The 22,432-nt window shown below is 57.0% G+C and overlaps 2 protein-coding genes across 6 annotated transcripts; both read right to left on the reverse strand.

Annotated features, from left to right (window-relative positions):
* Positions 1–113: 113 nt before the first annotated feature.
* DNAAF3 (dynein axonemal assembly factor 3) lies at positions 114–10,615 on the reverse strand. Its single transcript, XM_027618518.2, has 20 exons — positions 10,556–10,615; positions 10,356–10,444; positions 9,940–10,076; positions 9,479–9,572; positions 7,699–7,856; positions 7,238–7,420; positions 6,997–7,122; positions 6,773–6,895; positions 6,494–6,620; positions 5,616–5,730; positions 5,379–5,453; positions 5,019–5,294; positions 3,353–3,529; positions 3,113–3,125; positions 2,877–2,963; positions 2,401–2,442; positions 1,990–2,121; positions 1,512–1,601; positions 801–977; positions 114–262 (listed from the first exon to the last, which is right to left on the reverse strand). Exons 2-20 carry the CDS (start codon positions 10,438–10,440, stop codon positions 179–181), a joined length of 2,301 nt encoding a protein of 766 aa, XP_027474319.1. The 5' UTR covers positions 10,441–10,444; positions 10,556–10,615; the 3' UTR covers positions 114–178.
* Positions 10,616–14,802: 4,187 nt separating this feature from the next.
* Positions 14,803–21,643, reverse strand: SYT5 (synaptotagmin 5). Of its 5 annotated transcripts, none has more exons than XM_027618413.1 (9): positions 21,479–21,643; positions 20,268–20,370; positions 19,575–19,747; positions 17,673–17,792; positions 17,394–17,561; positions 16,884–17,051; positions 16,476–16,593; positions 16,072–16,205; positions 14,803–15,401 (listed from the first exon to the last, which is right to left on the reverse strand). In XM_027618413.1, exons 2-9 carry the CDS (start codon positions 20,344–20,346, stop codon positions 15,201–15,203), a joined length of 1,161 nt encoding a protein of 386 aa, XP_027474214.1. In that variant the 5' UTR covers positions 20,347–20,370; positions 21,479–21,643; the 3' UTR covers positions 14,803–15,200. The 5 variants fall into 5 exon arrangements, with proteins under 5 accessions (XP_027474214.1, XP_027474216.1, XP_027474215.1 ...); XM_027618415.1 differs by having other exon boundaries at positions 16,476–16,536; positions 20,268–20,391; XM_027618414.1 differs by having other exon boundaries at positions 16,476–16,590; positions 20,268–20,391.
* Between the last annotated feature and the right edge of the window lie 789 nt (positions 21,644–22,432).

Consider the following 22,432-nt stretch of genomic DNA (forward strand, 5'->3'; position numbering starts at 1 on the left):
CGCACCAGCTCTGCTCCTGCGGTGTGCTGTGGCTTGGGGGGCCCTGCCCTCTGTCCCCTCGTCGCCCTCACACCTCACCCCCCACCCCCCAGGCAGCAGACATGCAGCCACTCCTAGCTCAGAAAGAAGCTTTATTCCTCCGGGACACCTTCAGGGCTAGGGCAGGGGGCAGGCCGGCTCAGCCTTCAAACTTTTTCTTGCGGCCCTCCATTCCACTCAGCGCATCGATGTTCTTACGCCAGTCTCCCACCTCCCGGTTTTCCTGGAGGAATGGGGTGAAGGGTTAGGGTCTCTCCCTGGTCTACAGTCTCTCAAATATCCTCCGCCCACCCTCCAGCCTGCTGGGCCACTGTGTTTTGGATGTCCATCCCGGGATCTGGTTCTGGAACACTTCCCGTCCCCTCAGGCAATCCCGTCAAATTTGCCCCCATGCACATCCTGTCTAACACATGCACTGAGGGCCTCCTTGCTTACGTCTCTTCCTAGGAGCCTCTGCGTCTTCCCCTTCTTGTCTCCCCCATGCACTATTTTTCTCTCTCATGGACTTCCTGTAGACCTCACACACTTCCTGACTCCTTGCTACTTCCTTTCTCCCTCATGCACTTCCTGGCTTCCCCTTCTAGTTTCTGTCTTCCTCTTGCACTTCCTATGCCCCTGCTACAGTTCCCACTGAGGACCCCTTACCAGATTCTTCTCCCCATAACTCCAACTATCATCTGCCCTGAGTTTAGGCCCTAGGACTGTTGTGCCCCACACCCTCTCCTCTGAGCACCCCCTTCCCTGGCCCGAGCCACACTCACCTTCTCTGTGTCCTCCTTCTTCACCTGCTTGAGGTGGGCCCGCAGGTCTAAGGTCTCCTTAGCCCTGGCGCCCAGCAATGCCTGCATCATGGCATCCGCAGAGATCCTCACCCTCCGCAGGGTGGGCCGCTTAAATTTGCCCCGAAGGTCAAAGATCTTCTGGGTCAGATCTGCGATCTGGGAGCAGCCATAAGAGGAGGTGGAGACCTCCCCACTCCACCTCCTCCGGCCCCATGCTTTCACCCTACATTTCCCTCCTATCTCTCTCCAAGCCTATGGAGGCCTCATCCAGGCTCAGCTCCCACCGCCTTCGGGAAAAATTCCAAGGGCCTCATCCAATAACTCTAAGTCCCCCCCCCCCCCCCCGCAATCTGTCCAGTCTCCTCTTTGCAAAACACTGACACATCCCGGTGCAGCTGTGTGCATCCCACAATTCCCTGAGCCATGCCTGAGCTCACTCATCAACACTCGATGCTCCGGCTGCACATTTCCACAGACACATCTTCGCTTTTTCATCTCCTGGCTTTTGCATGCTGTTCCGTCTGCCTGGAACAGCTTTCCCTAACCACTCTACACTCATTCTTCTGCCCCGTCCCTTCCAGCCCCACAGAGCTATCCTGGGTCTCCTGGCGTCTGCAACCACACACAGCTGCAAGGGGACAGGCACCAGACCCTACCCTGAAGAGACCGAGACTGCCCAATACTCCCCACCTCCGTGATGTTCTTGGTGACTTTCGCCTCCACGTCGTATCTCTCTTCATCCACTTTGTCCACGCGGGCGTGGAGTTGTCGGCACAAGTCCTGGTCAAGGAGTGGTGGTATATGTGGTGGGAGGGGGACCCCGAGTCCTGAGTCTGAAAGAGGAGGGGCTGGGGGTCTGGACATCTGGTCCTGGAGGAATAGTTTGAAGCTGGACTCTGGGGCAGCTCGAAGAAAGGGTGCTAGGAGCCAGGAGTCCAGAGAATCTGATGGAACTGGGACTAGAGAAATCAACCTCTGGATTTTGAGACTGTAGGCAGCTGCAGGCCATATTCCTGAACTCCTGAGGGTAAGGATTGGGAGACTGGACCCCAAGGTCCCCAGCAGAAGTGGGGCATAGTGACTAGACCCGTGAGTCCCAAGGATGCAAGACCGGACATTAGGAACCTTGGATCCCCAGCTGGGCAGGAGTCCCTCTGAGAGCGGGTACCTGCAGCTCCGCGAAGCCCAGCCCGGCCAGCTCCAGGGGCTGGCACCGCGTGCTCAGAGCGCGCCCCTTCTCTCCGCGCCGCTCCTCCGCCTCCCGCTCCAGCTCTTGCTTCGCAATCTGCAGCATCAGGGTCTGCGGAGGGGAGGCCAAGGGCCGCAGCACCCCCCGGGATAGCGGATGAGGGCCGCGCCGCACCGGGGAAGCCGCCCTGGCCGGGACAGCCCACTCTCTAGTCCCAGGCCCGGTCAGCTGTCCCGCAGAGACACTCCCCCTCAAGGTCGGGTCCATCGTTCCAAAGCGGCTTGCCACAAGCCCCGCCCGCTCGCCACGGAGGCCCCGCCCCCCATGCACCCAACCCCCAAGCTCTGCCCCCTGAGGACACCTAGGAGCCCCCTCCAGGCCCGTCGGCACCTTCAGCTGCAGTTTCCTCGAGGCGGAGATCTTGGACTTCTTCTGCCGGGGTGGAATGGAGCAAGGGACAATCAGGGCGGGGAATGGAAGACGGACGGTGCGGGGGGGGGGGGGGGCTCACAGCCACTCCCTCACACCTGGTCCAGCTTTGGGCCTGCCTCCAGCTCCAGCCACGACTCTACGGGAAGCCACGCCCCTCATCCCCATTCACCAATCCTGGCCCCTGACTGGTTAGGCACCGCCCTCTCTACCCTAAGCAGTCGCAGTTCCCACGGGCAACGGAACTCCGCCCATAGGCAGGTCTCACCAATCCGAGCCCTCCCTCTGCAAAACCCCGCCCTTGAAGCGCGGCATCCTCCTAGGCTCCGCCCGCGACCAAAGCCCCGCCCCATCTGAGGCTCTGGCCCCGCCCCCACCCCTATGTGCCGCCCACCTCTGTGGACTCGGAACTGAGACCCGCGCAGCCCCGCCCTCACCTTGGCGTGCGGCTCCGTGGCGTACGCTCGGTAGTTGGCCGAGGACCGTCGTCGGATCGGGGTGGGAGCGGGGGGCGGGCACTCCGCCTGGGGTTGGGGGAACGGAGCCGCATCACCGCCGGGCCCCCCCCCAGCCCCCCACCACGCGGTGTCCTGGGGTTGCAGACTCCTGCCCCAGGCCCCTTTCTGCTGCGCCCCCCCCCCGTTGGTCGCCCCCGGCCGGTGCCCCCTCTCACCGCATCGCTGCTCCTGGAGGGAGAGACAGGGAGGGGGGATTAATGAGGGGGCTGTGTCCGTCCAGTCTAAGGGACTCCGGCCCACCAGCTCCCCCATCCTTGGGTCCTAGGGGGTCTGAGTCCCAAACTCTTCCCTCGTGCAGACACCCAGGGATCCCGTCCCCACCTCCCTTCTCAGGCCCTGTGTCCACCTCCCACCGCCTCAGGCCTCGGGAGTCCGAGTTACCCAGCTGCACTCACTCGTCCGCCATGCTGAGACTCAGGCCAGGGGTTGCAGGAGGCAGAGAAAGGGCAAGGGGCGCTTGGAGGGTCAGTGAGGGCACGTCCGGGCTGACCTTGAAGGCCCCTGGGGCTTCGTTCTCCTCCGGGCTGCTCAAACTTGACTGAGGACACTGAGACAAGTGGCGTGGACTGAGACTAAATATACTGCTGTCACCTCCTCCCCCTGCCCAGGATGCGAGATAACTGGGGCGCGTGAGGGATGGGGTGGGCCAGGCAGCGCTCCAGCTGGATCACCCTTCCACCTTGGCGGCCTGGGAACTCAGACCCAGGAGTCCAGGCCCCCAGCCCCCTCCTCCCTCAGACCCAGGAGTCCAGGCCCCCAGCCCCCTCCTCCCTCAGACCCAGGGGTCCAGGCCCCCAGCCCCCTCCTCCCTCAGACCCAGGAGTCAGGACCCCCAGCCCCTCCTCCCTCAGACCCAGGAGTCCAGGCCCCAGGCCCTCCTCCCTCAAACCGAGGAGCCTAGGCCCCCAGCCGCTCCTCCCTCAGACCCAGGAGTCCAGGCCCCCAGCCCCCTCCTCCCTCAGACCCAGGAGTCCAGGCCCCCAGCCCCCTCCTCCCTCAGACCCAGGAGTCCAGGCCCCCAGCCCCTCCTCTTTCAGACCCAGGAATCCAGGCCCCCAGCCCCCTCCTCCCTCAGACCCAGGAGCCCAGCTCCCAGCCCCCTCCTCCCTCAGACTCAGGAGTCCAGGCCCCCAGGCCCTCCTACCTCAGACCCAGGAGTCCAGCCCCCATTCCCCTCCTCCCTCAGACCCAGGAGTCTGGGCCTCATCCCCACACTAAACTGCAATCTTCATAAGAACTATGGTCAGTTTCTGTATCCCAAACCTGTTAGCCACTCAATAAATTTTGTTGATTTATTTGAGGATCCACGTATGGCCCAGACTCTCAGGCAACAAAAGCATGGAGAAATCCACCTCTAGCTCACTAGGAACTAGGTCTCCTCTCTTGACCGCCCTAGCACAGCCCCTCTCCCAGCCCTGGAGACAAGACTGAAGCCTGGAAAGACACATGGGCACACGAAGAGGACCCTGCTCTCTTTACTGGGACAGTGTGGGTGTTGAGCGGCCGGGAGAGCAGATTCCCCCAATCCCCAGGAGGCCACACAGAGGGCCTAAGACTCAGGGCCGGATCTCTGTAGGCGGTGTTTAGAGTCTCAAGAGTGGAACGCGTAACTCTGAAAAAACAATGTATTTTTTTTTTAAAGATTTATTTATCTGAGAGAGCGAGAATGAGAGAGAGAGAGAGTACATGAGAGGGGAGAGGGTCAGAGGGAGAAGCAGGCTCCTAGCCGAGCAGGGAGCCCGATGCGGGACTCGATCCCAGGACTCCAGGATCATGACCTGAGCCGAAGGCAGTCGCTTAACCAACTGAGCCACCCAGGCGCCCTGAAAGAACAATCTAGAATTCTAGGAACAGAATATAGAATCCCAGGAAAGTAATCTGAAATTCTAGCAGCACCTCTGGAGCTGCCTAAGACTGCTGAGAATACAACTGAGTATTCTAGAGGTGGGCTCTAATTCCAGGACCTGACTTTACAAGTCAGCGATGGGGGACCGGGCATCTGGGGGTGTAGTCAGACTCTCTGGTGTTGGGGTCTGACTCTCTGTGGGTGGAGCTGGAGACTCTGAGGGCTGCTTGAGGAGCCCAGAGGGTGGGGTCCTGCGTTCCAGAGGCTGGCCCTGGTCCTCAAGGGGCGGGACCAGGACCTCAGGGGGCGGAGTCACGGAGCCCACAGCTGCATCAGGGCGGTGGCAAGCCGAGTCCGGGGCCTTGTAGAAGCGTGCGAAGGTCTCTGAGGGCCTGGCTTGGGGCCAGGGGGTGAACCCAGCCGCCCGAGCTAGCTCCCCGACCCGGGTGGCAAACCCCTGCAGCTGCTCCTGCCGCAGGTCCACCAGGTACCTGAAACCAGGAAGGGGCCCGTTAGAGGTCCCGGCTTTCAGCCCTCAGCCTGGACGTTCCCTGCTCTGCCCTCCGCTGGCTCACCGGGCTAACTCCACCACCAGGCGTCCTCCAGGGACCACGCAGGCCCCGAGATCTGGGCTGAGAAGATGCACCATCCTGTGCAGAGGAAAGGGAGGGCCAAGGCTGAGACTTTCAGGTCCTGAGGGAGGAGTGGGGCTGGGGGATCCGGACACTGATTAAGGAGGGGCTGGGGGCCAGGATTCCTGGGTGTAAGGGAGGAGGAGCTGGGGGAAGGAAGTCTGGGAACCTCTCTCTTACCCACAGGCCACATAGAGAAGCTGGAACCGTTCCTTGTAGCAGCTCCTGTGGTGAAGGGTCTGGGCAGAGCCCAGAGGTAGGAAGTGCACAGTGAAGAATTCCAGGGCAGGGACAGCTGGGGAAGAACTGGCAGAGTTAGGCAGACACACAAAGCTTGGAGAGAACTCTCCTTGCCTGTCCTGAAGCCCTTTCTCGTAGATGGATTCCTGGAAAACTCTGGGAAGGTCAGCCCGGCAAGCAGAGACCCATTTTACAGACTAGGCAACTGAGACTCGAGAGAGGAAAAGAGGGGCGCCTGGGTGGCTCAGTCATTAAGCGTCTGCCTTCGGCTCAGGTCGTGATCCCGGGCTCCCTGCTCCGCGGGAAGCCTGCTTCTCCCTCCCCCACTCCCCCTGCGTGTGTTCCCTCTCTCGCTGTTAAATACATACGTACATACATACATAAGGAGTGGGAGGCCCAGGGCCATACAGGGTATCCAGATACCCAGGAAGAGCCAGCTTGGGGGATGGTTACAAGACAGGCACGACCAGAATGGGGGGGGGGGGAGTCTCCCAAAGTGAGCTGGGACCTAGCACCTTGCTAGAATGTTCTGTCTCTTAGACTTCTGCAGGTAGGATTAGAATTCTACTGTTGGACTTCAGAATGATAACATGGTGTCAGGATTTAGGAAAGGGAGAGAAATACAAAGAAACAAGAACACAACGTCAGGAACAGGAGACCACTTAGGCAGGCATTGGAAACCATACTGGTAAGCACTTGCACATTAAATACCTGAAGCCCAGGATGGGGGTCTGGGTCCCACTCTTCCCCAGAGGAGGATGTGCCCACTTCACCACCCAACTCCCATTTCAAGGGGGTGAGCTGACGCCGACGCTTACCCTCTGGGCTTCCATCCCCGTCTTGGTGCACCTCCTTGGGGTTTCCAAGGGTTTTTCTCGGGCGCCCCCAGGCGGCCACCTCTCGGAACAGCTCCGTCACGTTGTGCTGAGTGATCTCACCAGCGGTCTGGGGAGAGAAGGGGCGCAGCCAGGGTGACAAGGCAGGGCCTAGGGCAGGGCCTCCCCCCAATGCCCAGTGCTAGCTTGGATTTCCAGACTGGGTTTAGAAAGTACAGAGAGGCGGGACCTCCCCCAGACCCAGCACCTCCAGTCACACACCTTGACTGGCTGTCCGTTGCTGGTCCGTAGGAGGCTGTCATCATCCGCTTCGATGCCAAATGCCACGAATGGCCCCGTGGCGATGTCCCCCCAGTACCCGCGCGCTGCGACACGCTCTCCGTGCTGGGAAAGCCGGGAGAGAAAAGGCAGGGGAGGTCAGTGTTGGAGACCCCGGTTCCTGTGTCCTTGGAAAGGACTGGCTAGGGCAGCGAGTGGACACGCACATGACTCAGAAGGCGACCAGACGCAAGGGTCCGGTTTGGCACATGGTAGGCGCTGGAGTCTCTGAGCTCAAAGGCGACGCCCGTGTCCCTCCATCGCCGGAACTCGCGAGTGTGGATGACTCGGGCCTGGGTAGGAGAAGGAATGGACAGAGATCTAAGCAAATCTGGTATATGGGCCCCCAGCCCCTCCTCCCTTAGTCCCAGGAGTCTGGGCCCCCAGCCCCTCTCCCAGGCCCCTCACCCCACGGTCGTGCAGCTTCATGTGCAAGTCCCAGTCGCTGACACCGCGCCGGGCGTCGTAACGGGAGCCCAGGTAGTGACGCAGCCTGGAGTCCCAGAGGCGGCTCATGGGGAAGGCCTCGGGCCCCTTCTCCCCGCCGGCCCAGAAGCGGAACATAGCTTCCAGGGCGTCGCGCTCGCGGAACTGCACGGCCAGCATGCGTGGGGACACAGCGAGGGAGAGAGGGCTGCAGGGAGAGCTGTTTCTCCCGCTTTACCCTCCCTTCCATCCCAGGGTGTGGGAACCATTCTCCCATTTCTCAGATGAAGAAACTGAAGTTCAGAGAGGAGAAGCCACCCCCTAGGTCACATCCCACACTGGGAGCCGGGGAGCTGGGGCTCGAACTCCATCAACGAACACCCTTTGGGGCTGCCCATTTCCATTCTTCCCGTGGCCATCCAGATCCTGGGCGGTGACGGCACCTTGAGGGCATCCAGGCTGAGCCAGGGCAGCTGCTCCGCCAGGCGGTCGGGCTCCGGGACCAGGTGCGCCAGGCGGTTGGCCTGGGCGCGTACGAAGGCGGCCACCTGGGGGCGCAGCAGCGCGTTCCCCCACACCTCCAGGAAGGTCTCGCTCCTCTCTGGGGGGGAAGGGGGATTAGTGGGGGGAGCAGAGGAAGGAACCCAGAAATGAGACCCGTGTGGATGACGCATACCCTCTTTATAGTAATCTTATTATGTCATAGTCATGGGAGCATTAGGGACACCGGCCAGCTCCTCATCCATCCCTCAAACACAAAGAATAACTTATACCTAACCTAGGCCTCCTTTTAGTCTTCCCCACCCTCCAGATGAGCCCAATTCTGAATTTCAAGGTCAAATTTTCCTTGCCTTAAAAAAGAAAGAGTTATATATAGATACGGACGGAAATGGAGATTGATGCGTGTTAAAATAGTACAGTGTTAAATTGTTCCATTTTAGTTAGGAATCTTACAAGAGAACTATATACCTTTAGTTGTATATACATATACATCTATATCAATGTATCTCTATCAATATGTAAATTGTTTCATTTAGTGGTTTAAGGATCTTATAGAGCTATATACCTTTAGTTAGATAGATCTAGTTGTTTCAGAGCCTTTTACAAGGTGCGCTGTGAAATGTGTGCAGCGTATTCTGAATGCTCTGGGCTATTAATGACAACTACCATCCATACTCGTGATAACAATAATCATCACTAAGAGGTACTGAGTCTGCATCATAATCCAGGAGCTATGCTTTTTTTTTTTTTTTAATTGAATCCTCTCAAGAACTCTATGGGAAAAGAACTTTTAGGATCTCCATTTTATCAATGTAAGAACAACGTAGGCCCAGAAAGAGGCAGATACCAGCCCCAGGTCACTCAGCAAGCAGAGCCTGAATTTGAACAGACTGTCTCAGTCCAGACCTCGCTCGAGGCGTTAAGCCGAAGTCATTGTCACTGAGAAATCATCATCCCTGCGTCCCTGCCCAAATCCTCCTCCTCCTTCCAGGGCTGCCTCCTCCAGGCAGACTCTCTGGGATTCATGCCTCTAACTGAGGATACTCAGGCCTGTGGGGAGGCTCTGCAAAGGACTGAGTTCAGCTCAGCCAAACCCTCCCCACCTCTGGGGGACTCACTACCTCTTAAGAAGTCCTTTCATCTCTTTTGGCCCTCTGGTGTGGTAGGAGGCTTTGAATGCTTACCCTGTGGCATGCACTGGGCTGAGAATTTATGTGGATTTTCTCCTGGGATTCTCTCAATGGCTCTAGGAGATAGTATATTTTTGTACAGGTGGGAACAATGACCAAAACGTTTCATTGTACCATTGAAATGCCAGAATCCCTCCTACCACACCAGAGGGCCAAAAGAGATGAAAGGACTTCTTAAGAGGTAGTGAGTCCCCCAGAGGTGGGGAAGGTTTGGCTGAGCTGAACTCAGTCCTTTGCAGAGCCTCCCCACAGGCCTGAGTATCCTCAGTTAGAGGCATGAATCCCAGAGAGTCTGCCTGGAGGAGGCAGCCCTGGAAGGAGGAGGAGGATTTGGGCAGGGACGCAGGGATGATGATTTCTCAGTGACAATGACTTCGGCTTAACGCCTCAAGCGAAGTCTGGACTGAGACAGTCTGTTCAAATTCAGGCTCTGCTTGCTGAGCGACCTGGGGCTGGTATCTATCTGCCTCTTTCTGGGCCTACGTAGGGGGAAGAGGCTGGGGGCCAGAATGTCTGGGTCCTTGCAACTGACCTTGCAACCCCATCTTCTCAGGTTCCTCCAAAGCTAGGCTGAAGATCAGCATATGTCGGGCCACAGCTTCCAGATTATTCTCTAGCACATAGAACTGGAAGGACAGACAGAGCAAAACGATTCTGAGATTTGTGTCCCTGGCTCCTAGGAGACCCAGGAAAGGAAGACCTCAGCCTCCAACCCACAGGATCCAGGCATCCCGTACACCGGACCCCTTCCTTCAAACACGGGGGTCTGGGCACTCAGAACCCTCCTCCCCACCGTCACTCAGGAGACGCAGTCTTTAGGCTCTCCCTCCCACTTGAACCCAAGAGTCCCCAGCCCAGGAGTTTGGGTTCCCAGCTTCTACCTCCCTCGGACCTAGCAGTCCAGGCCTCCAGCTCCCTTCTCCCTCAAGGACTTAGGAATCTGGGCTCTCCTCCTCATCCTCCTCCCTCCACGACCCCAGAATCCCAGCTCACATGCAACCTCTTGCGAGGCCAGAGCGCCGCCCGGGCCAGGGTCCGAAGCAGGTGCCGCCCATCCACGGAGCCCAGCAGCAGTACATCTAGCTCGGGGGTCCTGGGCTCTGTACCGCCCCTGGAGTCCACAGGAGGACCTGGCAAGATGACGCAGGCTGGGGTAGTGGCCTGGAGAGCGCCCCCTGCAGCCTCCTCAGAACGATGGACTACAACTTCCAGCAGGACTCGCACTCCTGGCCTAGATTCTCAAGGGATCTGTGCCTCTAAGCATTCTGGGACTTGTAGTCCGCAGGGGTCACGTGGGCTGCCCAGTGAGGGGCGGCTCCACCGTTGGAGCCTCGGGGAACGTTAGCGCGCCGCCTGCCAGGCTGGGAAGGCAGCCGCCTGGTCAGATGTGGTCCTGGGTGGGGACTCACTCTCAGCCTGCAGGTCCAGCGCCGGGGACAGGCCCCACCAGGACACGGAGCCGAAGCCTGCTCCCGAACCTGCCGGTGTGGTCATGGCCCTGCAGAACAGACATCCTGGGGTCCCCACCCATCGTCTGTGCGTCGCTCACCCATGCCCCTCTCACCGCCCCTCCCTTCTCGCCCCTCTCCTCCATGTGACACCCCCTCACCTCTATCCTTCCAGAGACTCCGGGACGCCCCCTCCTTCCCTCCCTGCTCGGTGCGGCGCCGCTGTTCTGCACCCCCTACACGCAACTGCCCAGAGCCCCCTTCCTTTTCGACCAATCAGCCAATGGGAGTACGCGGGTTGGCACCGGCGCGATCAACTGACCAATGGAGCGAGCGGGACCTGCCTGCTACGAACTTTTGGCCAATGGGAGCGCTCGCGGGTGTGGAGGGCGTGTGGACGCGGTTGTCATGACGACGGCGCTGGAGGAGAAGGGGCGGGGCCTGGGGCGATCCACATTTCTGGGATGGGGAAGGTATGAGCCGACTCAAGTTGACCTAGAACGGAACAGAATCTTGATTAATTCAAATTAAAGTGACGCCACCTAGACCTCTGGGTCCCCTTACCTCTCACACCGTGGTCCTACCACCCAGGCGGGAAACGCAGCGAAGGGCTGGGGCTAGCTAGCACTAGCCCCCTGTTGTTCAAGTGTAATTCTGCGACCTGGTTGTTACGCACAGTCATTACTAAAAATTAAACTCTTTCACTAATTACTAAAATTAAATTCAAGTTAAATGCATTACGTTAAAATAAAGGTAATATATACTCAAAACTCATCACTTCTTATTTTACTATACTTTCCTGTTGTTGATGGTCTTAAGGTTTTTTACATCAATTGTCGTACCCAAATGAAGGAAATAATATTTTAACGTAATAACTAAAAAAATCAAATTGGCAAACTACGACCACTGACTGTCTATTTTTCTACGTAAAATTTTATGAGAAATAGGGCCAGGATTGGGATGAAGCAGAGTGGTCCAAGTGCAGGGTCAGACTCTGTCTTTAAAATTTTTATATTTCATCCATCACGGATCTCTCTCTCTCTTTTTTAAAAGATTTTATTTATTTATTTGACAGAGAGAGACACAGCAAGAGAGGGAACAGAAGCAGGGGGAGTGGTAGAGGGAGAAGCAGGCTTCCCGCGGAGCAGGGAGCTCGGTGCGGGGCTTGATCCCAGGACTGTGGGATCATGACCTGATCCGAAGGCAGACGCTTAACAGGACTGAGCCACCCAGGTGCCCCAGGATCTCTCTCTCTCTCTCTCTTTTTTTTTTTTTTGCCTTAATTTTAATTTTTAAAAATGTTGCATTAAAACACTATTTATCTTGGTGACTGGTAGTTTTGTTTCGTCGGCTTTGCCTTAAATTTTGGAACCTCTGTCCTGACCCTGGGAAATACTATTTTACTATATGATAGTATACGAATAAGCATCTCCTCTCGACTCCATATGCAGTGACTTCACACTGGTGGCTTGAAATCAGCCACAGTGGGGGCATTTACGCCATGGAAATAGGCAGACTACACAACAGGGCTTCAGAAAGTTGGTAACGGAGGTGGGGGGCGCCTGGGTGGCTAAGTCGGTTAAGCGACTGCCTTTCGCCGATGTCATGACCTCAGGGTCCTGGGATTGAGTCCCACGTTGGGTTACCTGCTCAGCGGGGAGTCTGCTTCTCCCTCTATGCCTCCCCCCACCGTTTGTGATCTCACGCTCTCTCTCTCAAATAAATAAATAAAATCTTAAAAACAAAACAAAACAAAAAAATGTTGGTAATGGCACACACCAAGTCCTCTCTGGCCTCTGCATCTGAATTCGTTGAGCAGTTCCCTCCTCCAATTTCTGCTCCCTCCCCATCCCCCACCTCCGCCACTGCCCCTGGAAATGTCCAAGTCCAGCAGGGGATCTTCCTCCGAGTTCTGCTCCTGCCTTCCCAGCAGAATGGCCACAGCAGTCCACACCCTGTGACTCTCTGTACTTTATATTCAGACCAGATGGCAGGATGCTTAAGAATGTGGCTTTTGGTGTCAGATATGCCTGGCTTTCTCTCTTGCCTTCACCTGCTGGCTGAGAGACCTCCACCAGGTGACTTAACCTGTCTTCGAGGTCCATAAGGGCAGGGACTTGAGTGAGGCACATCTCCAGATCAGCCCCAGCACCCAGCACAGGGTGTGACACCCAAGGAGCCTTGGCTCTCTGCCTCACCTCCTCCAGCTATGCAACCTTAGACAACCAGTCACCCTTTCTGTGCCTCAGTTTTCTGCTCTGTAGATTGGGAATGGTAACATGCAGCTAGCAGTGCTGTGATGGATTGAAGGGGGGGGTCCATCCCCCTTCTGAGGACAATTCTGGGCCCTGGAGAGTGAAGCTGAGGTCTCGGGACATCCTGCAGGACTCACTGGCCTCCTGACTCTTTTTTTTTTTTTTTTTTTATTGAGAGAGAGAGTGATAGAGAGAGACCATGAGAGGGGGAGAGTCAGAGGGAGAAGCAGACTCCCTGCCGAGCAGGGAGCCCGTTGTGGGAATCGATCCCGGGACTCCAGGATCATGACCTGAGCCGAAGGCAGTCGCTTAACCAACTGAGCCACCCAGGCGCCCTGGCCTCCTGACTCTCTGGGGAACACACCAAGCCTATTCCTGCCCCAGGGCCTTTGCAACTTAGGGTTCCTTCTGCCTGGAAGTCTCTTCCCCTTCATCTTTGCTTATTTTTATTGTGGTAAAATACACACAACATAAAGTTTAATGACATTTAGTACATTGACAATGTTGGGCAACCATCACCACTATCTAGTTCCAGAACTTTCTCATCATTCCATAAGGAAGTCCTGTACTCATTAATCAGTTTCTCCCCATTTCTCCCTCTCTCTAGTCTTGCAAACCACAAATCTACCTTTTCCCCCCCTCTATGGATTGCCTATTCTGGCTATTTCACACAGATTGAATCATACAATATGTGGCTTTTTGTGTCTGGCTTCTTTCATTTATAATCTTGCTTTCAAGGTTCATCATGCCATAGCATGAATCAGTGTAAACATTCTTTTTTATGACTGAATAATATTCCAGTGTATTTCCCCCTCATCTTTGCCAGCCTCGTTCCATCTTGTCCTTCAAAGCACAGCTCAAACATTACCTCTTTAGGTAAGTTGTCCTTGACTGCCCTGATCTCAGCTCTCACTAGCTTACTGCCCAGTACACACCACCATTTGTAATGATTTTATTCTTCTCATTTGTCGGCTCTCTTGTTGACACGGAACCAGGGACCCCAATGTCATCATCTAACTCAGAACAGATTCGATCCCAGGATTTTTTTTTTTTTTCGATCCCAGGATTTAAAGACAGATTTCCTGGCTGTATGATCCTAGGCAGGTCATGTTACTTCTCTGAAGCACAGTTTCCTCATTTGTCAACTGGGAATAATAATCATGTCTATTTCATGGGGTGGTTGTGAGGATTATTGTTAGCAGGAGTAGCAGTAATAGTAATAATAGTAATACCACGGGCCGTTTTCATAAAGACATCCCCTCACGCACTCACACATGAGAAATTACCACATCCCTTTGAAGAAATTTGTTAAATCGCATAGACATTACAACCTGTGTAACTGATCAGATTTCCCTTTTCCCATTGGCTACCAGGAAGCTCAGTGCAGGTTAATACTCAGCCCTTTCTTTAGTACATGGGGGAACCTGTTGCCTCATTTTCCACTTAACCTCCTGGTCAGAGAGCTCTCTTCCCAAATTTCATGGACCTTTGTCTACCACCTGAAATCCTGTCTGGGATGAGAGGAGGGAGAAGCCAAGGAAATGATTGTCTTTCCTAGACACGGATTAGGAGGCAGCATTTGTTGAAGGAAGGAAGAGGTAGAACCATTAGTTTTACCCTGCGTAACTCTGTCCTTTCTCCCAATCTCTGGGAATCTCATTCCCAGACTCTACAGGTCTACTTTGTTTCTGTGATGAGAGTAAGTCGCTTGGGGGTAAAGTTTGGATCTGCATCAACTTAGGGTTCCAGCATCCAACAGAAGCTGCCCACTGAAGACCTCAGGGAAGATAGAATGGATCAATTGTGGAAGAAAGAAGGGAAGGGAGGGAAATATGGGTATGAAAATCTATGGAAGTCATGGGTGCGGGAGCAGATTAAATTTGTGAGCAAGTACGTGATTCTCACAGACTCTTCATAGCAAACATACAGGAGGTATTGTTATGACCACAATCTTTTCAGGTGAAGAAACCCAGGCTCGGAGGGGTGCATGAACAAACAAATGAATACATGGGTGGTGGGTGGGTGGGCTAGTTTCCCTCAGTGTGTTTCCAGGATGGGCAGCCCTATCCTTGCCCCTGGTGATCCCACCCTCTTGGGCCCCTGGCCCCTGCACTGCCCACCCCATCAGTAAGCACAGGCCGGGCCACCAAAGTTACTGAGTATTTATTTGGTCCCAGGAGCGGTGCAGGAATCTGACTAGGGACAGGAGGGGGTGGTCCTGTGCAGGAAGAGGGGCACTGGGAGTGAAGGGGGTAGAAGGCTGGGTCACTGATTGTCAAAGCAGAGAGTGGCAGGCTGGGGTTGGGGGAGGCCAGGTTGCTCCTCTCCCCCAGGGGTCCCTGGGGCTTCTGGGTGTGTGCTTGGTGGGAGAGTTGGCAAGTCACCATGACTGGTATAACGGGGGGTGGGAAGGCAGGAATGGGTCCGTTTGGGGTGGGGTGGGGGTGGCTAGTGGTCCAAGAAGGCTTAAAGGTAGGCCTGGGTGTGGCTTTGGCCAGGCGTCTGAGGTCAGGGGCCGAGTCCAGGCTTGGCAAGGGGCTTGAAGTGGGGATCAGGGTGCAGGCAGCGGCCTCACTCGGTCAGGCGGCCGCAGCGAGTGCCACTGGGCAATGGGCCGCCGGGGGTTGGCCAGCATGTCCGCCCAGTGCCGCAGGCCAGCTCCCCCCGCCGCAGCCCCTACGGCCACCCTCCCGATGGCCTCGTTCTTGCCCAGCTTGTCATAGTCCAGCACGGTCAGCTCCACCTGGACCTTCTGGAGAGAGGAAGGGCAGGGGAAGAGACGAGAGCTCGTGAAGGAGGCATGGCGGGGAGCGGCTCGGGTATCGTTGCCAAGGAGACCCTCTCCCTAGCGACCAGAGTTCTAGGGGGACTTGTTAGCACCCTGCGCTAAGGCCTCTCAGGGGGACTCCAACGGTACAGGGGGTGGAAGGGGAGAGAGGGGAGAGCCTCTGTTAGAGGGATGTTCTGGAGTCTTTCTGTCTCTGCGATCAGATTTCAAAGGAGATAAACAATCAGGACCCCGTTGGTAAGGGGTTGTTAAGAGCCTCCTTAGGGAACAGCCTCCTAAGGGGGACAAACCTTTAGGACTCTGAAATGTGTGGAGGGGCCAGGCCTGAGTCCTGGCTAGGCCAAGTTCCTGAAGGGTTGTGGGGAAATCTTTTCCTTAGTACCCATAATTCCTGAGGGAGGGGGGGAGCCCTGGTCTTGCTTGGGGGTGGGGCATCCTGGTCTTGCTTGGGGGCGGGGCGCCCTGGTCCTCATAAGAGGAAACTGACTTTGGAAACACAACCTCAGGCCCCCAGGACCTGGCTTCTAAAGGTTGCTAAGGAGTCTCCCTTCCCCTAGCAACGGGGACTTTTAAGGGCCTGGGGCTCTGGGGGAAGGGCTGCTCTGACAGAGGCTTTGGGTAGGTCTGAGCTCACCTGCACCTGGTCACAGGGCACCTCGAAACTGAAGGCCTCATTGTAGTAGGGGTTCAGAGTGTTCTTCTTGATGGTCGTTTTCTTCTTACGCACCTTTTTGCCACCCTGCAGCAGGTGGACCTTGACATACGGATCTGGGAGGAGAAAGGAGTCTTACAGCCCCGACTGCTGAGTGCAGGGCATCATGTTGACGAGGATGCATGAGAAGCTTCTTTGGAACAGCACAGAGACACTTTGTGCACCCCTCAAGTCTCTCTCTCTGCCCAAAGCAAATCTATATCCTCCATGGCAGGCTGGGCCTCCCTCTTCACCAAGGGACTCTCCGGATCCAGAAACTGCCAGAACCTTTGCTGCAGAGCCTCCCCCTTGCCCCCCCCCCCACCATTTCCTTGCTTCCCACACACCTGAGAGCCCTCCTACGTCCATCTTCTTCAGGTTCTTAGCCTCCAGGACGATGACAGTGAGCTTCCCGGCCGTAGGGACATAGCGGAGGGAGAAGCAGATGTCACCTAGTTTTTCCTGCTAAAAGACAGAGAGGGATCCCTCTCCAGAGCCCCTGTTTCACATCCATCCCCTCTCGGACCCTTCTCCGCGCCCCCCCCCCGCCTTAGAATGGAATGGTCCAGTGAGGACCACAGTGGTACAATCCAAGGAGGAGTGGAGATGTGGACCTACCAGGAGAGCCCCTGAGACTAGCACTCTGCAGCAGGTGGACCGGCTGGAGCCCTGAGGGTCCAAGAGGCCTGTGATCTGATTGGCCCAGGATTGCAGGGGGCGGGCCCAGCCGTGGGGGCGTGGCCACGCGTGCTCACCTCCTCCCGCGGAGCAGCCTGCAGCTCGCGCCAGGCCAGCACTGGCCGCCCCAAGTCCACGGAGCTCATGGGGACCCGCACCTCCCCAATGGCATCGTTGCGGGAGAAGCGATCGAAGTCGTATACCGCCATGACCAGTACCCTGCCCCCCAGCTCCACGTAGGGTACCTAGATGAGGGGACCGCAGAGAAGAGAGCACAAGGTGGAGAGTAGGAAGTCAGAGAGACAGGAAGTGGGGCACAGCACATCCTGGTAGAAGGCGGCGAGTTGGACAGCAAGGGTTCAAGGAACAGCTGTGCAGAAGTCTCTGGAACCCAAATGGAACAAAGCAAGAGCCCAGGGGTCAGCAGTGCCCGACGGCGACAATCTAGGGTCCAGTGTGATAGTCCCCAGAGCTGTAGCTGCTACCTGAGTGGGGCTGCCTCCAGAAAAAGCTGAAGGAGTCGCTCCCCAGTGTTCCAGGGACTGGGGCAGGTTGCCAAGCCTGGGGCACGGAGGCCAGGAGCTCACCTTGAAGGCAAAGTTCTCCCCAAAGTGTGGGTTCAGCGTCTGCCGATGCACCTTGGTCTCATGCCGCCTCCGCTTGTCTGGCAGCAGGTAGACCCGCACGTAGGGGTCGGAGGAGCCCCCCAGGTCCAAGGCTGCCAATCCCTCAGCTTGCAGGATGCCCACCAGCAGCTGAAAGGTGATGAGGGGACTCTAGTCTTAGCTTCCTTTTTGGAGCGTCCTCTAGAAAGGGGCTAGAACCCTCGGACCCGCCCCTCCACACCACCCCCCTCCTCCACCCACCTGGCCACTCTGGAAATCATAATCGAGTGAGTACTGCAGTCGTCCAAGCTCATGCTTCTCGGCCACCTGCGGCCCTGGCCCAGACGGTGCTGGCTCCAACTCCTCCACCTCCGGCTGCACCTTAGGGAGCCAGGAGCAAGGGCAGGTGAACCCTCCCCCTGATAGGGGTATCCTCCAGGCCCAGAAGCCAAGGGAGAGTCACTGGTCCCTCAGGCTACCCCTGAGCACTTGCAGGCTAAACAGAGTCAGAGTTTGACTAGTGGCGTCTGCCACAGATGCAGTACTTAGTCAAAGCTTGATTAATTATGTCTGCTATGGGGGAGAACAGACACACATGCAGTGTGTTTGTCCCGCCTAGACTAGAAAAACAGGTGCTGATAGCACCTTGTTGCCCGCAAGAAGGATGCAGAAGCTTTTATTTCACGTGCAAATGGAGGTACTGGGGTTGTTGTCCAAATTGACATGTTGACTAGTGATCTCGCCCCAGAAAAACATGGAGGAGGAACAATATCTTTACCCTGTATTTGCCATTCTAAGCTAGAACAAGAGTTCTCCTTAACCTGAACCACCAATTTTCCAAAATTCAACGTGAATCAGAATTCCCCTGAGAAATGCGGTGAAATGCCTTCACTTCAGAGATTCTGATTCGTTAGGCCTGGTACAAGGCCCAGAACTTGTGTTTCCATGAGAACCTGAGGTGAGTCTGATGCAGGTGGTCTTTGGATGTCGCTGGCTTGAGGGATAGGGATGGGGGCTGGATACCAGGACCCTAAAGGTCCTGCCTGATGGGCGATCATTACAACAGCTATTTGTTGACAAGGGAGGAGGAGAAATGCTGGTTAGAGACCACACACTTGAGGCTCAGAGAAGGATAGTGAATTCCCCCAGGTCACGGAGCTGGGGAATGTTTCCTCTGGGTTGGAAACCTAGGACTTCCTGGCTTCCAGGTGAGCACCACTCCACTCTGCAGTCACACCCTGACACCTGTAAGCTTTCACTTTCCATTCCAGTGGCCTCTTCTAACTCACGTTTCTTTCCTTCTCTTGAGGCTGCTACACCAGCCTCCTCCCTGGCCTCCTTGCTGCAAATCCATCCTCCACATGGGTTCCAGAGGATTCATTCCAACACCCATGTGACCCTGTTCCTCCGCTGCGCACGAATCTTCTATGGTTCTCTCTTTTTTTTTTTTTAATATTTTATATATTTATTTGACAGCGAGACACAGCGAGAGAGGGAACACAAGCAGGGGGAGTGGGAGAGGGAGAAGCAGGCTTCCCGTATTGCAGGGAGCCCGATGTGGGGCTCGATCCCAGGACCCTGGGATCATGACCTGAGCCGAAGGCAGACGCTTAACGACTGAGCCACCCAGGCGCCCCTCTTCTATGGTTCTCAATTGCCCTCGTGACATGAGTACTACTGAGCTCTTCGGACACCCACTCTAGAGTGCAGGATATTTGCCATCTGTGCTCCAGCTATTGTGAAATGCCTCAGAGTCTGGATTCCAGGCCCCAGTACATGTCCTTCCCTCAAACGACAATGTCCTTCTCTCCGTTCTGGGTGAATCTGTGTGTTCTTTGGGTCTCAACACAAAAGATACCTCTACTGGGACGCATCCTTGGACTGCCCAGGCTACAGGTGGTTTCTCTGCACCCCCATAGGCTTTGGTCTGCCCCTAACGTGGCACATACCACCTTGGCTTGTGAACGTCTGTGTGAGTGTCTGACTTCCCCACCAGACTGGTTCTCGCGAACAGGGACTAGATCCGGCCCGTCTCGAGATCCCTAGGGTCCAGGTGGGAGATGAGCCAATAAGGTGGGCATAGGAGGGAAAAGAGCAGGGACTGAGGCTGCTGGGCCAAGGGTGCGGGTCGGGGCAGGGCTGAGGGGCTGGGCCAGGCCACACCTTGTCTATGTAACTCCGGCCTAGCTCCTTCACTTCCTGAAGGTGGACCTGGGCTTGGGCCTGGCTCTTCTTGCCCAGCCGCCTCCGACAACGCTTCCGGTAGACACAGAAACAACAGCCGAAGACGAGGAGGCCTGAGACCAGAACGATTGCGGCCAGGGCCCAGGGGGGTACTGCAGAGGGCATAAGACAACACTCATTGAGGCCCTAGGAAGCAAGCCGGCTGATCCAGTCCCAATTACACGTGGAAGCTGGAATTCTGGCTTGTTTTCCCTCCGGCCTTTTCCATTCCGTTTTATTGCCGTGTTTTCCTTCCAACTGCTCTCACCTATAAAGCGATCCGGTGCCTATTCTAGGCTGACAACGTCCAGATTGTCTCGCCTGTTAATTCCATCCCCCCTGCCACCCGCATTCTAATTTCTGCTCAACCCCTGACGCGTTTGGAAGCCATGCCTCAATTTCCCTATCTTTAACAGAAGGCAGAGGTGGACAGTCCAAGATCCCATTCCATTCCACACTCTTTGACCTGGTTCTCGATTTTCTTGTCCATTTCACTTAAGAGTCAAGCCCAGGATTCCCACTGCACTGCCGCCCGGATTTGCCCGCCCGCCGGCCAAGTACACCCGCCCGAATCCCGCCCCTGAGAATCCCAGCCGGGCTTTCCCTTCGCTCTGGCCCCCGAGGCTCGCTCACCAGGGCCGTGGTCGATGCGACTGGAGTCAGGAGGCGTGTCGGGCGCTGGAGGCCCTGGGGTTGGGGGCTCCGAGAACATGTCGGCGGGGTCTTACGGTCCTTTCTGCGGAGGCACCCAAGAGCCCTAGCCCCCCACGCCCACCCGGTGCGTTCTGCGAAGCCGCCGAACAACCAAGAACTCCAATTCCCATCGGCACCCTGGGCGGCCGGCCGCATAGGAATCAGCCAGCAGCCGCGAGGCATGCTGGGGGTTGTAGTGTCAGCCTCCCCGCGACGGAGGGCGGGCGCCAGGGGTAGGTAACAGGACCTAGTTCCATCCCACAGGGACGCCCCCGCTCTCCAAGGCCCCCCAGGAATCCCGCCGACTTCTACCCCTTCCGTGCCCGTCCTCGCGGGCCTGAACCGGAAGTAGGCGAAGGGGGGCATGAGAACCGGGGCCCTGGGTTGCCCCGAGCAACGGGTGGCTGGTTCGGGCTGGGCGGGAGCAACGATGGTTGCCCTGGCAACGGGCTGTTGCCAAGACAACGGGTGGGGCTGACGTACAGGCAGAGTCCCCGCGCGGCAGGCTCGCACCTCGCGGGGTCAGGACCCCAGCCCCTGACCCCGCGCCGAGCGAGCGTGGGGAGAGGGCGGCCTCGCCCGTCGGCCCACGCGCCCTCGGCAGGCTCCTCCCTGCACATCTGGCCCTGCGGGCAGAGACTCGGGCTCCCCGCCCTCTCCCGCTCGGGCTGAGGCCGAGGGCTGCCTGCTGCCACTGCCGGGGCGGGGGGGGGGGGGGGGGGGGATGGGAGGGGGTCTGTGGGGGCGCACATCCTTCCCGGCCTGCTGTCTCTCCCACGCATCCCGAGCTCTGTCTTTACACCTGCCCTCGTGACCGCCTCGGCCTCCACACCTCTCTCCACTCCCTATTTCTATCCATTCCCCCACCCGCCTCTCGCCGCGCCCCTGTGTCTCCCTTGTCCTCCGCCTGTGGTCTGTTCTGTGACTCCAAGGGTCTCCCACTCCCGCCCCCTGCATGCTCCTCCCTCCCCTCTGCTTTTTGTCTCCACACCTTTCTCTAAATCCCAATCTCCCCATTTCAGGCTCCAGTCCTCCCACTCCCTCGGTCGGTCTCTCCCCAGTGCCCCTCCTCGCCCCCCAAACACACACCACGGCTCTCTAGGGATGGGGATGAGGAGGGGGCTTAGGGAGGGCCTCCCAGAGGCTCCTACCTGCTCGGCCGCTAGACAGGACCCTCGCAGGAGACACCCAGGCGCGGGCCGTGCCCGGACCCCGCCCCCGCACGCGGGCCGGTGGCGCTGTCCTGGGTGCTGATCGCGGCGCTCGGTGGGGCGGGGGCGCGGCAGAGCGGAGCCGGCTGGTGAGTGCGTGCGTGTGCGTGTGTGCGCGCGCGCGCGCGTGTGTGTGTGTGTGTGTGTGCGCGCGCGCGCGTGCGTGTTAGGTCCCGGGTACAGGGAGAGCCCCGTCCCGCCTCTCGTCCCGCCCCCAGCCAGGAACCACTAGGGTTGCCCACGGATATTTATCCTGGTTCCCGAAGATTTTCTGCTTTCTAGTCCAGCTGTCTGGCAACCAGGCCCCCCTCCCCCACCCCCACCCCCACCCTCGCCAGGATACCCAGTCCGAGGACTCCGAAGCCTCTCTCCAGAGACCCAAGCGGTCAGATATCCAGACACAAGACTCAGCCTGAAATTCTCCAGTGAAGCCGCCCCAGACCTCACCCCACCCTCTAGGTTCCCCCCGCACCAGGCCCAGGAAGCAAGCCCCTATGCTCCTAGCTTCAGCAAACGGCGTCCACACTGCCCAGACCCTGGACACAAGTATGGACCTCCAACCCTCTCTGAGAGACTCAACCATCCAAACACTTTTTTCAGTTGCAAAATTGTGGGTCCTTCTAGCTTCTCTCCCAGGACATTAACCTCAGGACCTGAACATCAGGAATCCAGCCCCATTCCCACCCCAAACCCAGAAATCCACTATAGCGTCTCTGGGGAGAATAGTGATTTAATAAATTATGGGATAGAAAAAAAAAGATATGTACAAGCAGTGGATGGCAGGGAAATCTCAGATCCTAGGAGGCTGATTTGGTTTCTGGAGTAAAACATGGCATGGATCCTGCCTGCCCTCACTCCTGGGGTAGTTAGAATTCCAGACTCCGATTTCTTCCT

The sequence above is a fragment of the Zalophus californianus genome, chromosome 17 (assembly GCF_009762305.2).
Source record: "Zalophus californianus isolate mZalCal1 chromosome 17, mZalCal1.pri.v2, whole genome shotgun sequence".
NCBI lineage: Eukaryota > Metazoa > Chordata > Mammalia > Carnivora > Otariidae > Zalophus > Zalophus californianus.

Bases quoted from the DNA above. Each gene is read 5' to 3' on its own strand.
- DNAAF3 (XM_027618518.2), bottom strand. From the start codon at position 10,440: ATGACCACACCGGCAGGTTCGGGAGCAGGCTTCGGCTCCGTGTCCTGG. The intron at 7,421-7,698 runs GTGCCGTCACCG...CTGGCCGTGCAG, and splicing joins TCAGCCTGGATGCCCTCAAG to TTCCGCGAGCGCGACGCCCT. The intron at 978-1,511 runs GTGGGGAGTATT...GGCTGCTCCCAG, and splicing joins TCACCAAGAACATCACGGAG to ATCGCAGATCTGACCCAGAA.
- SYT5 (XM_027618413.1), bottom strand. From the start codon at position 20,346: ATGTTCTCGGAGCCCCCAACCCCAGGGCCTCCAGCGCCCGACACGCCT. The intron at 17,052-17,393 runs GTGAGCTCCTGG...CCCCTCATCTAG, and splicing joins GGGAGAACTTTGCCTTCAAG to GTACCCTACGTGGAGCTGGG. The intron at 15,402-16,071 runs GTGAGCTCAGAC...TCCTCTCTCCAG, and splicing joins TGCCCTGTGACCAGGTGCAG to AAGGTCCAGGTGGAGCTGAC.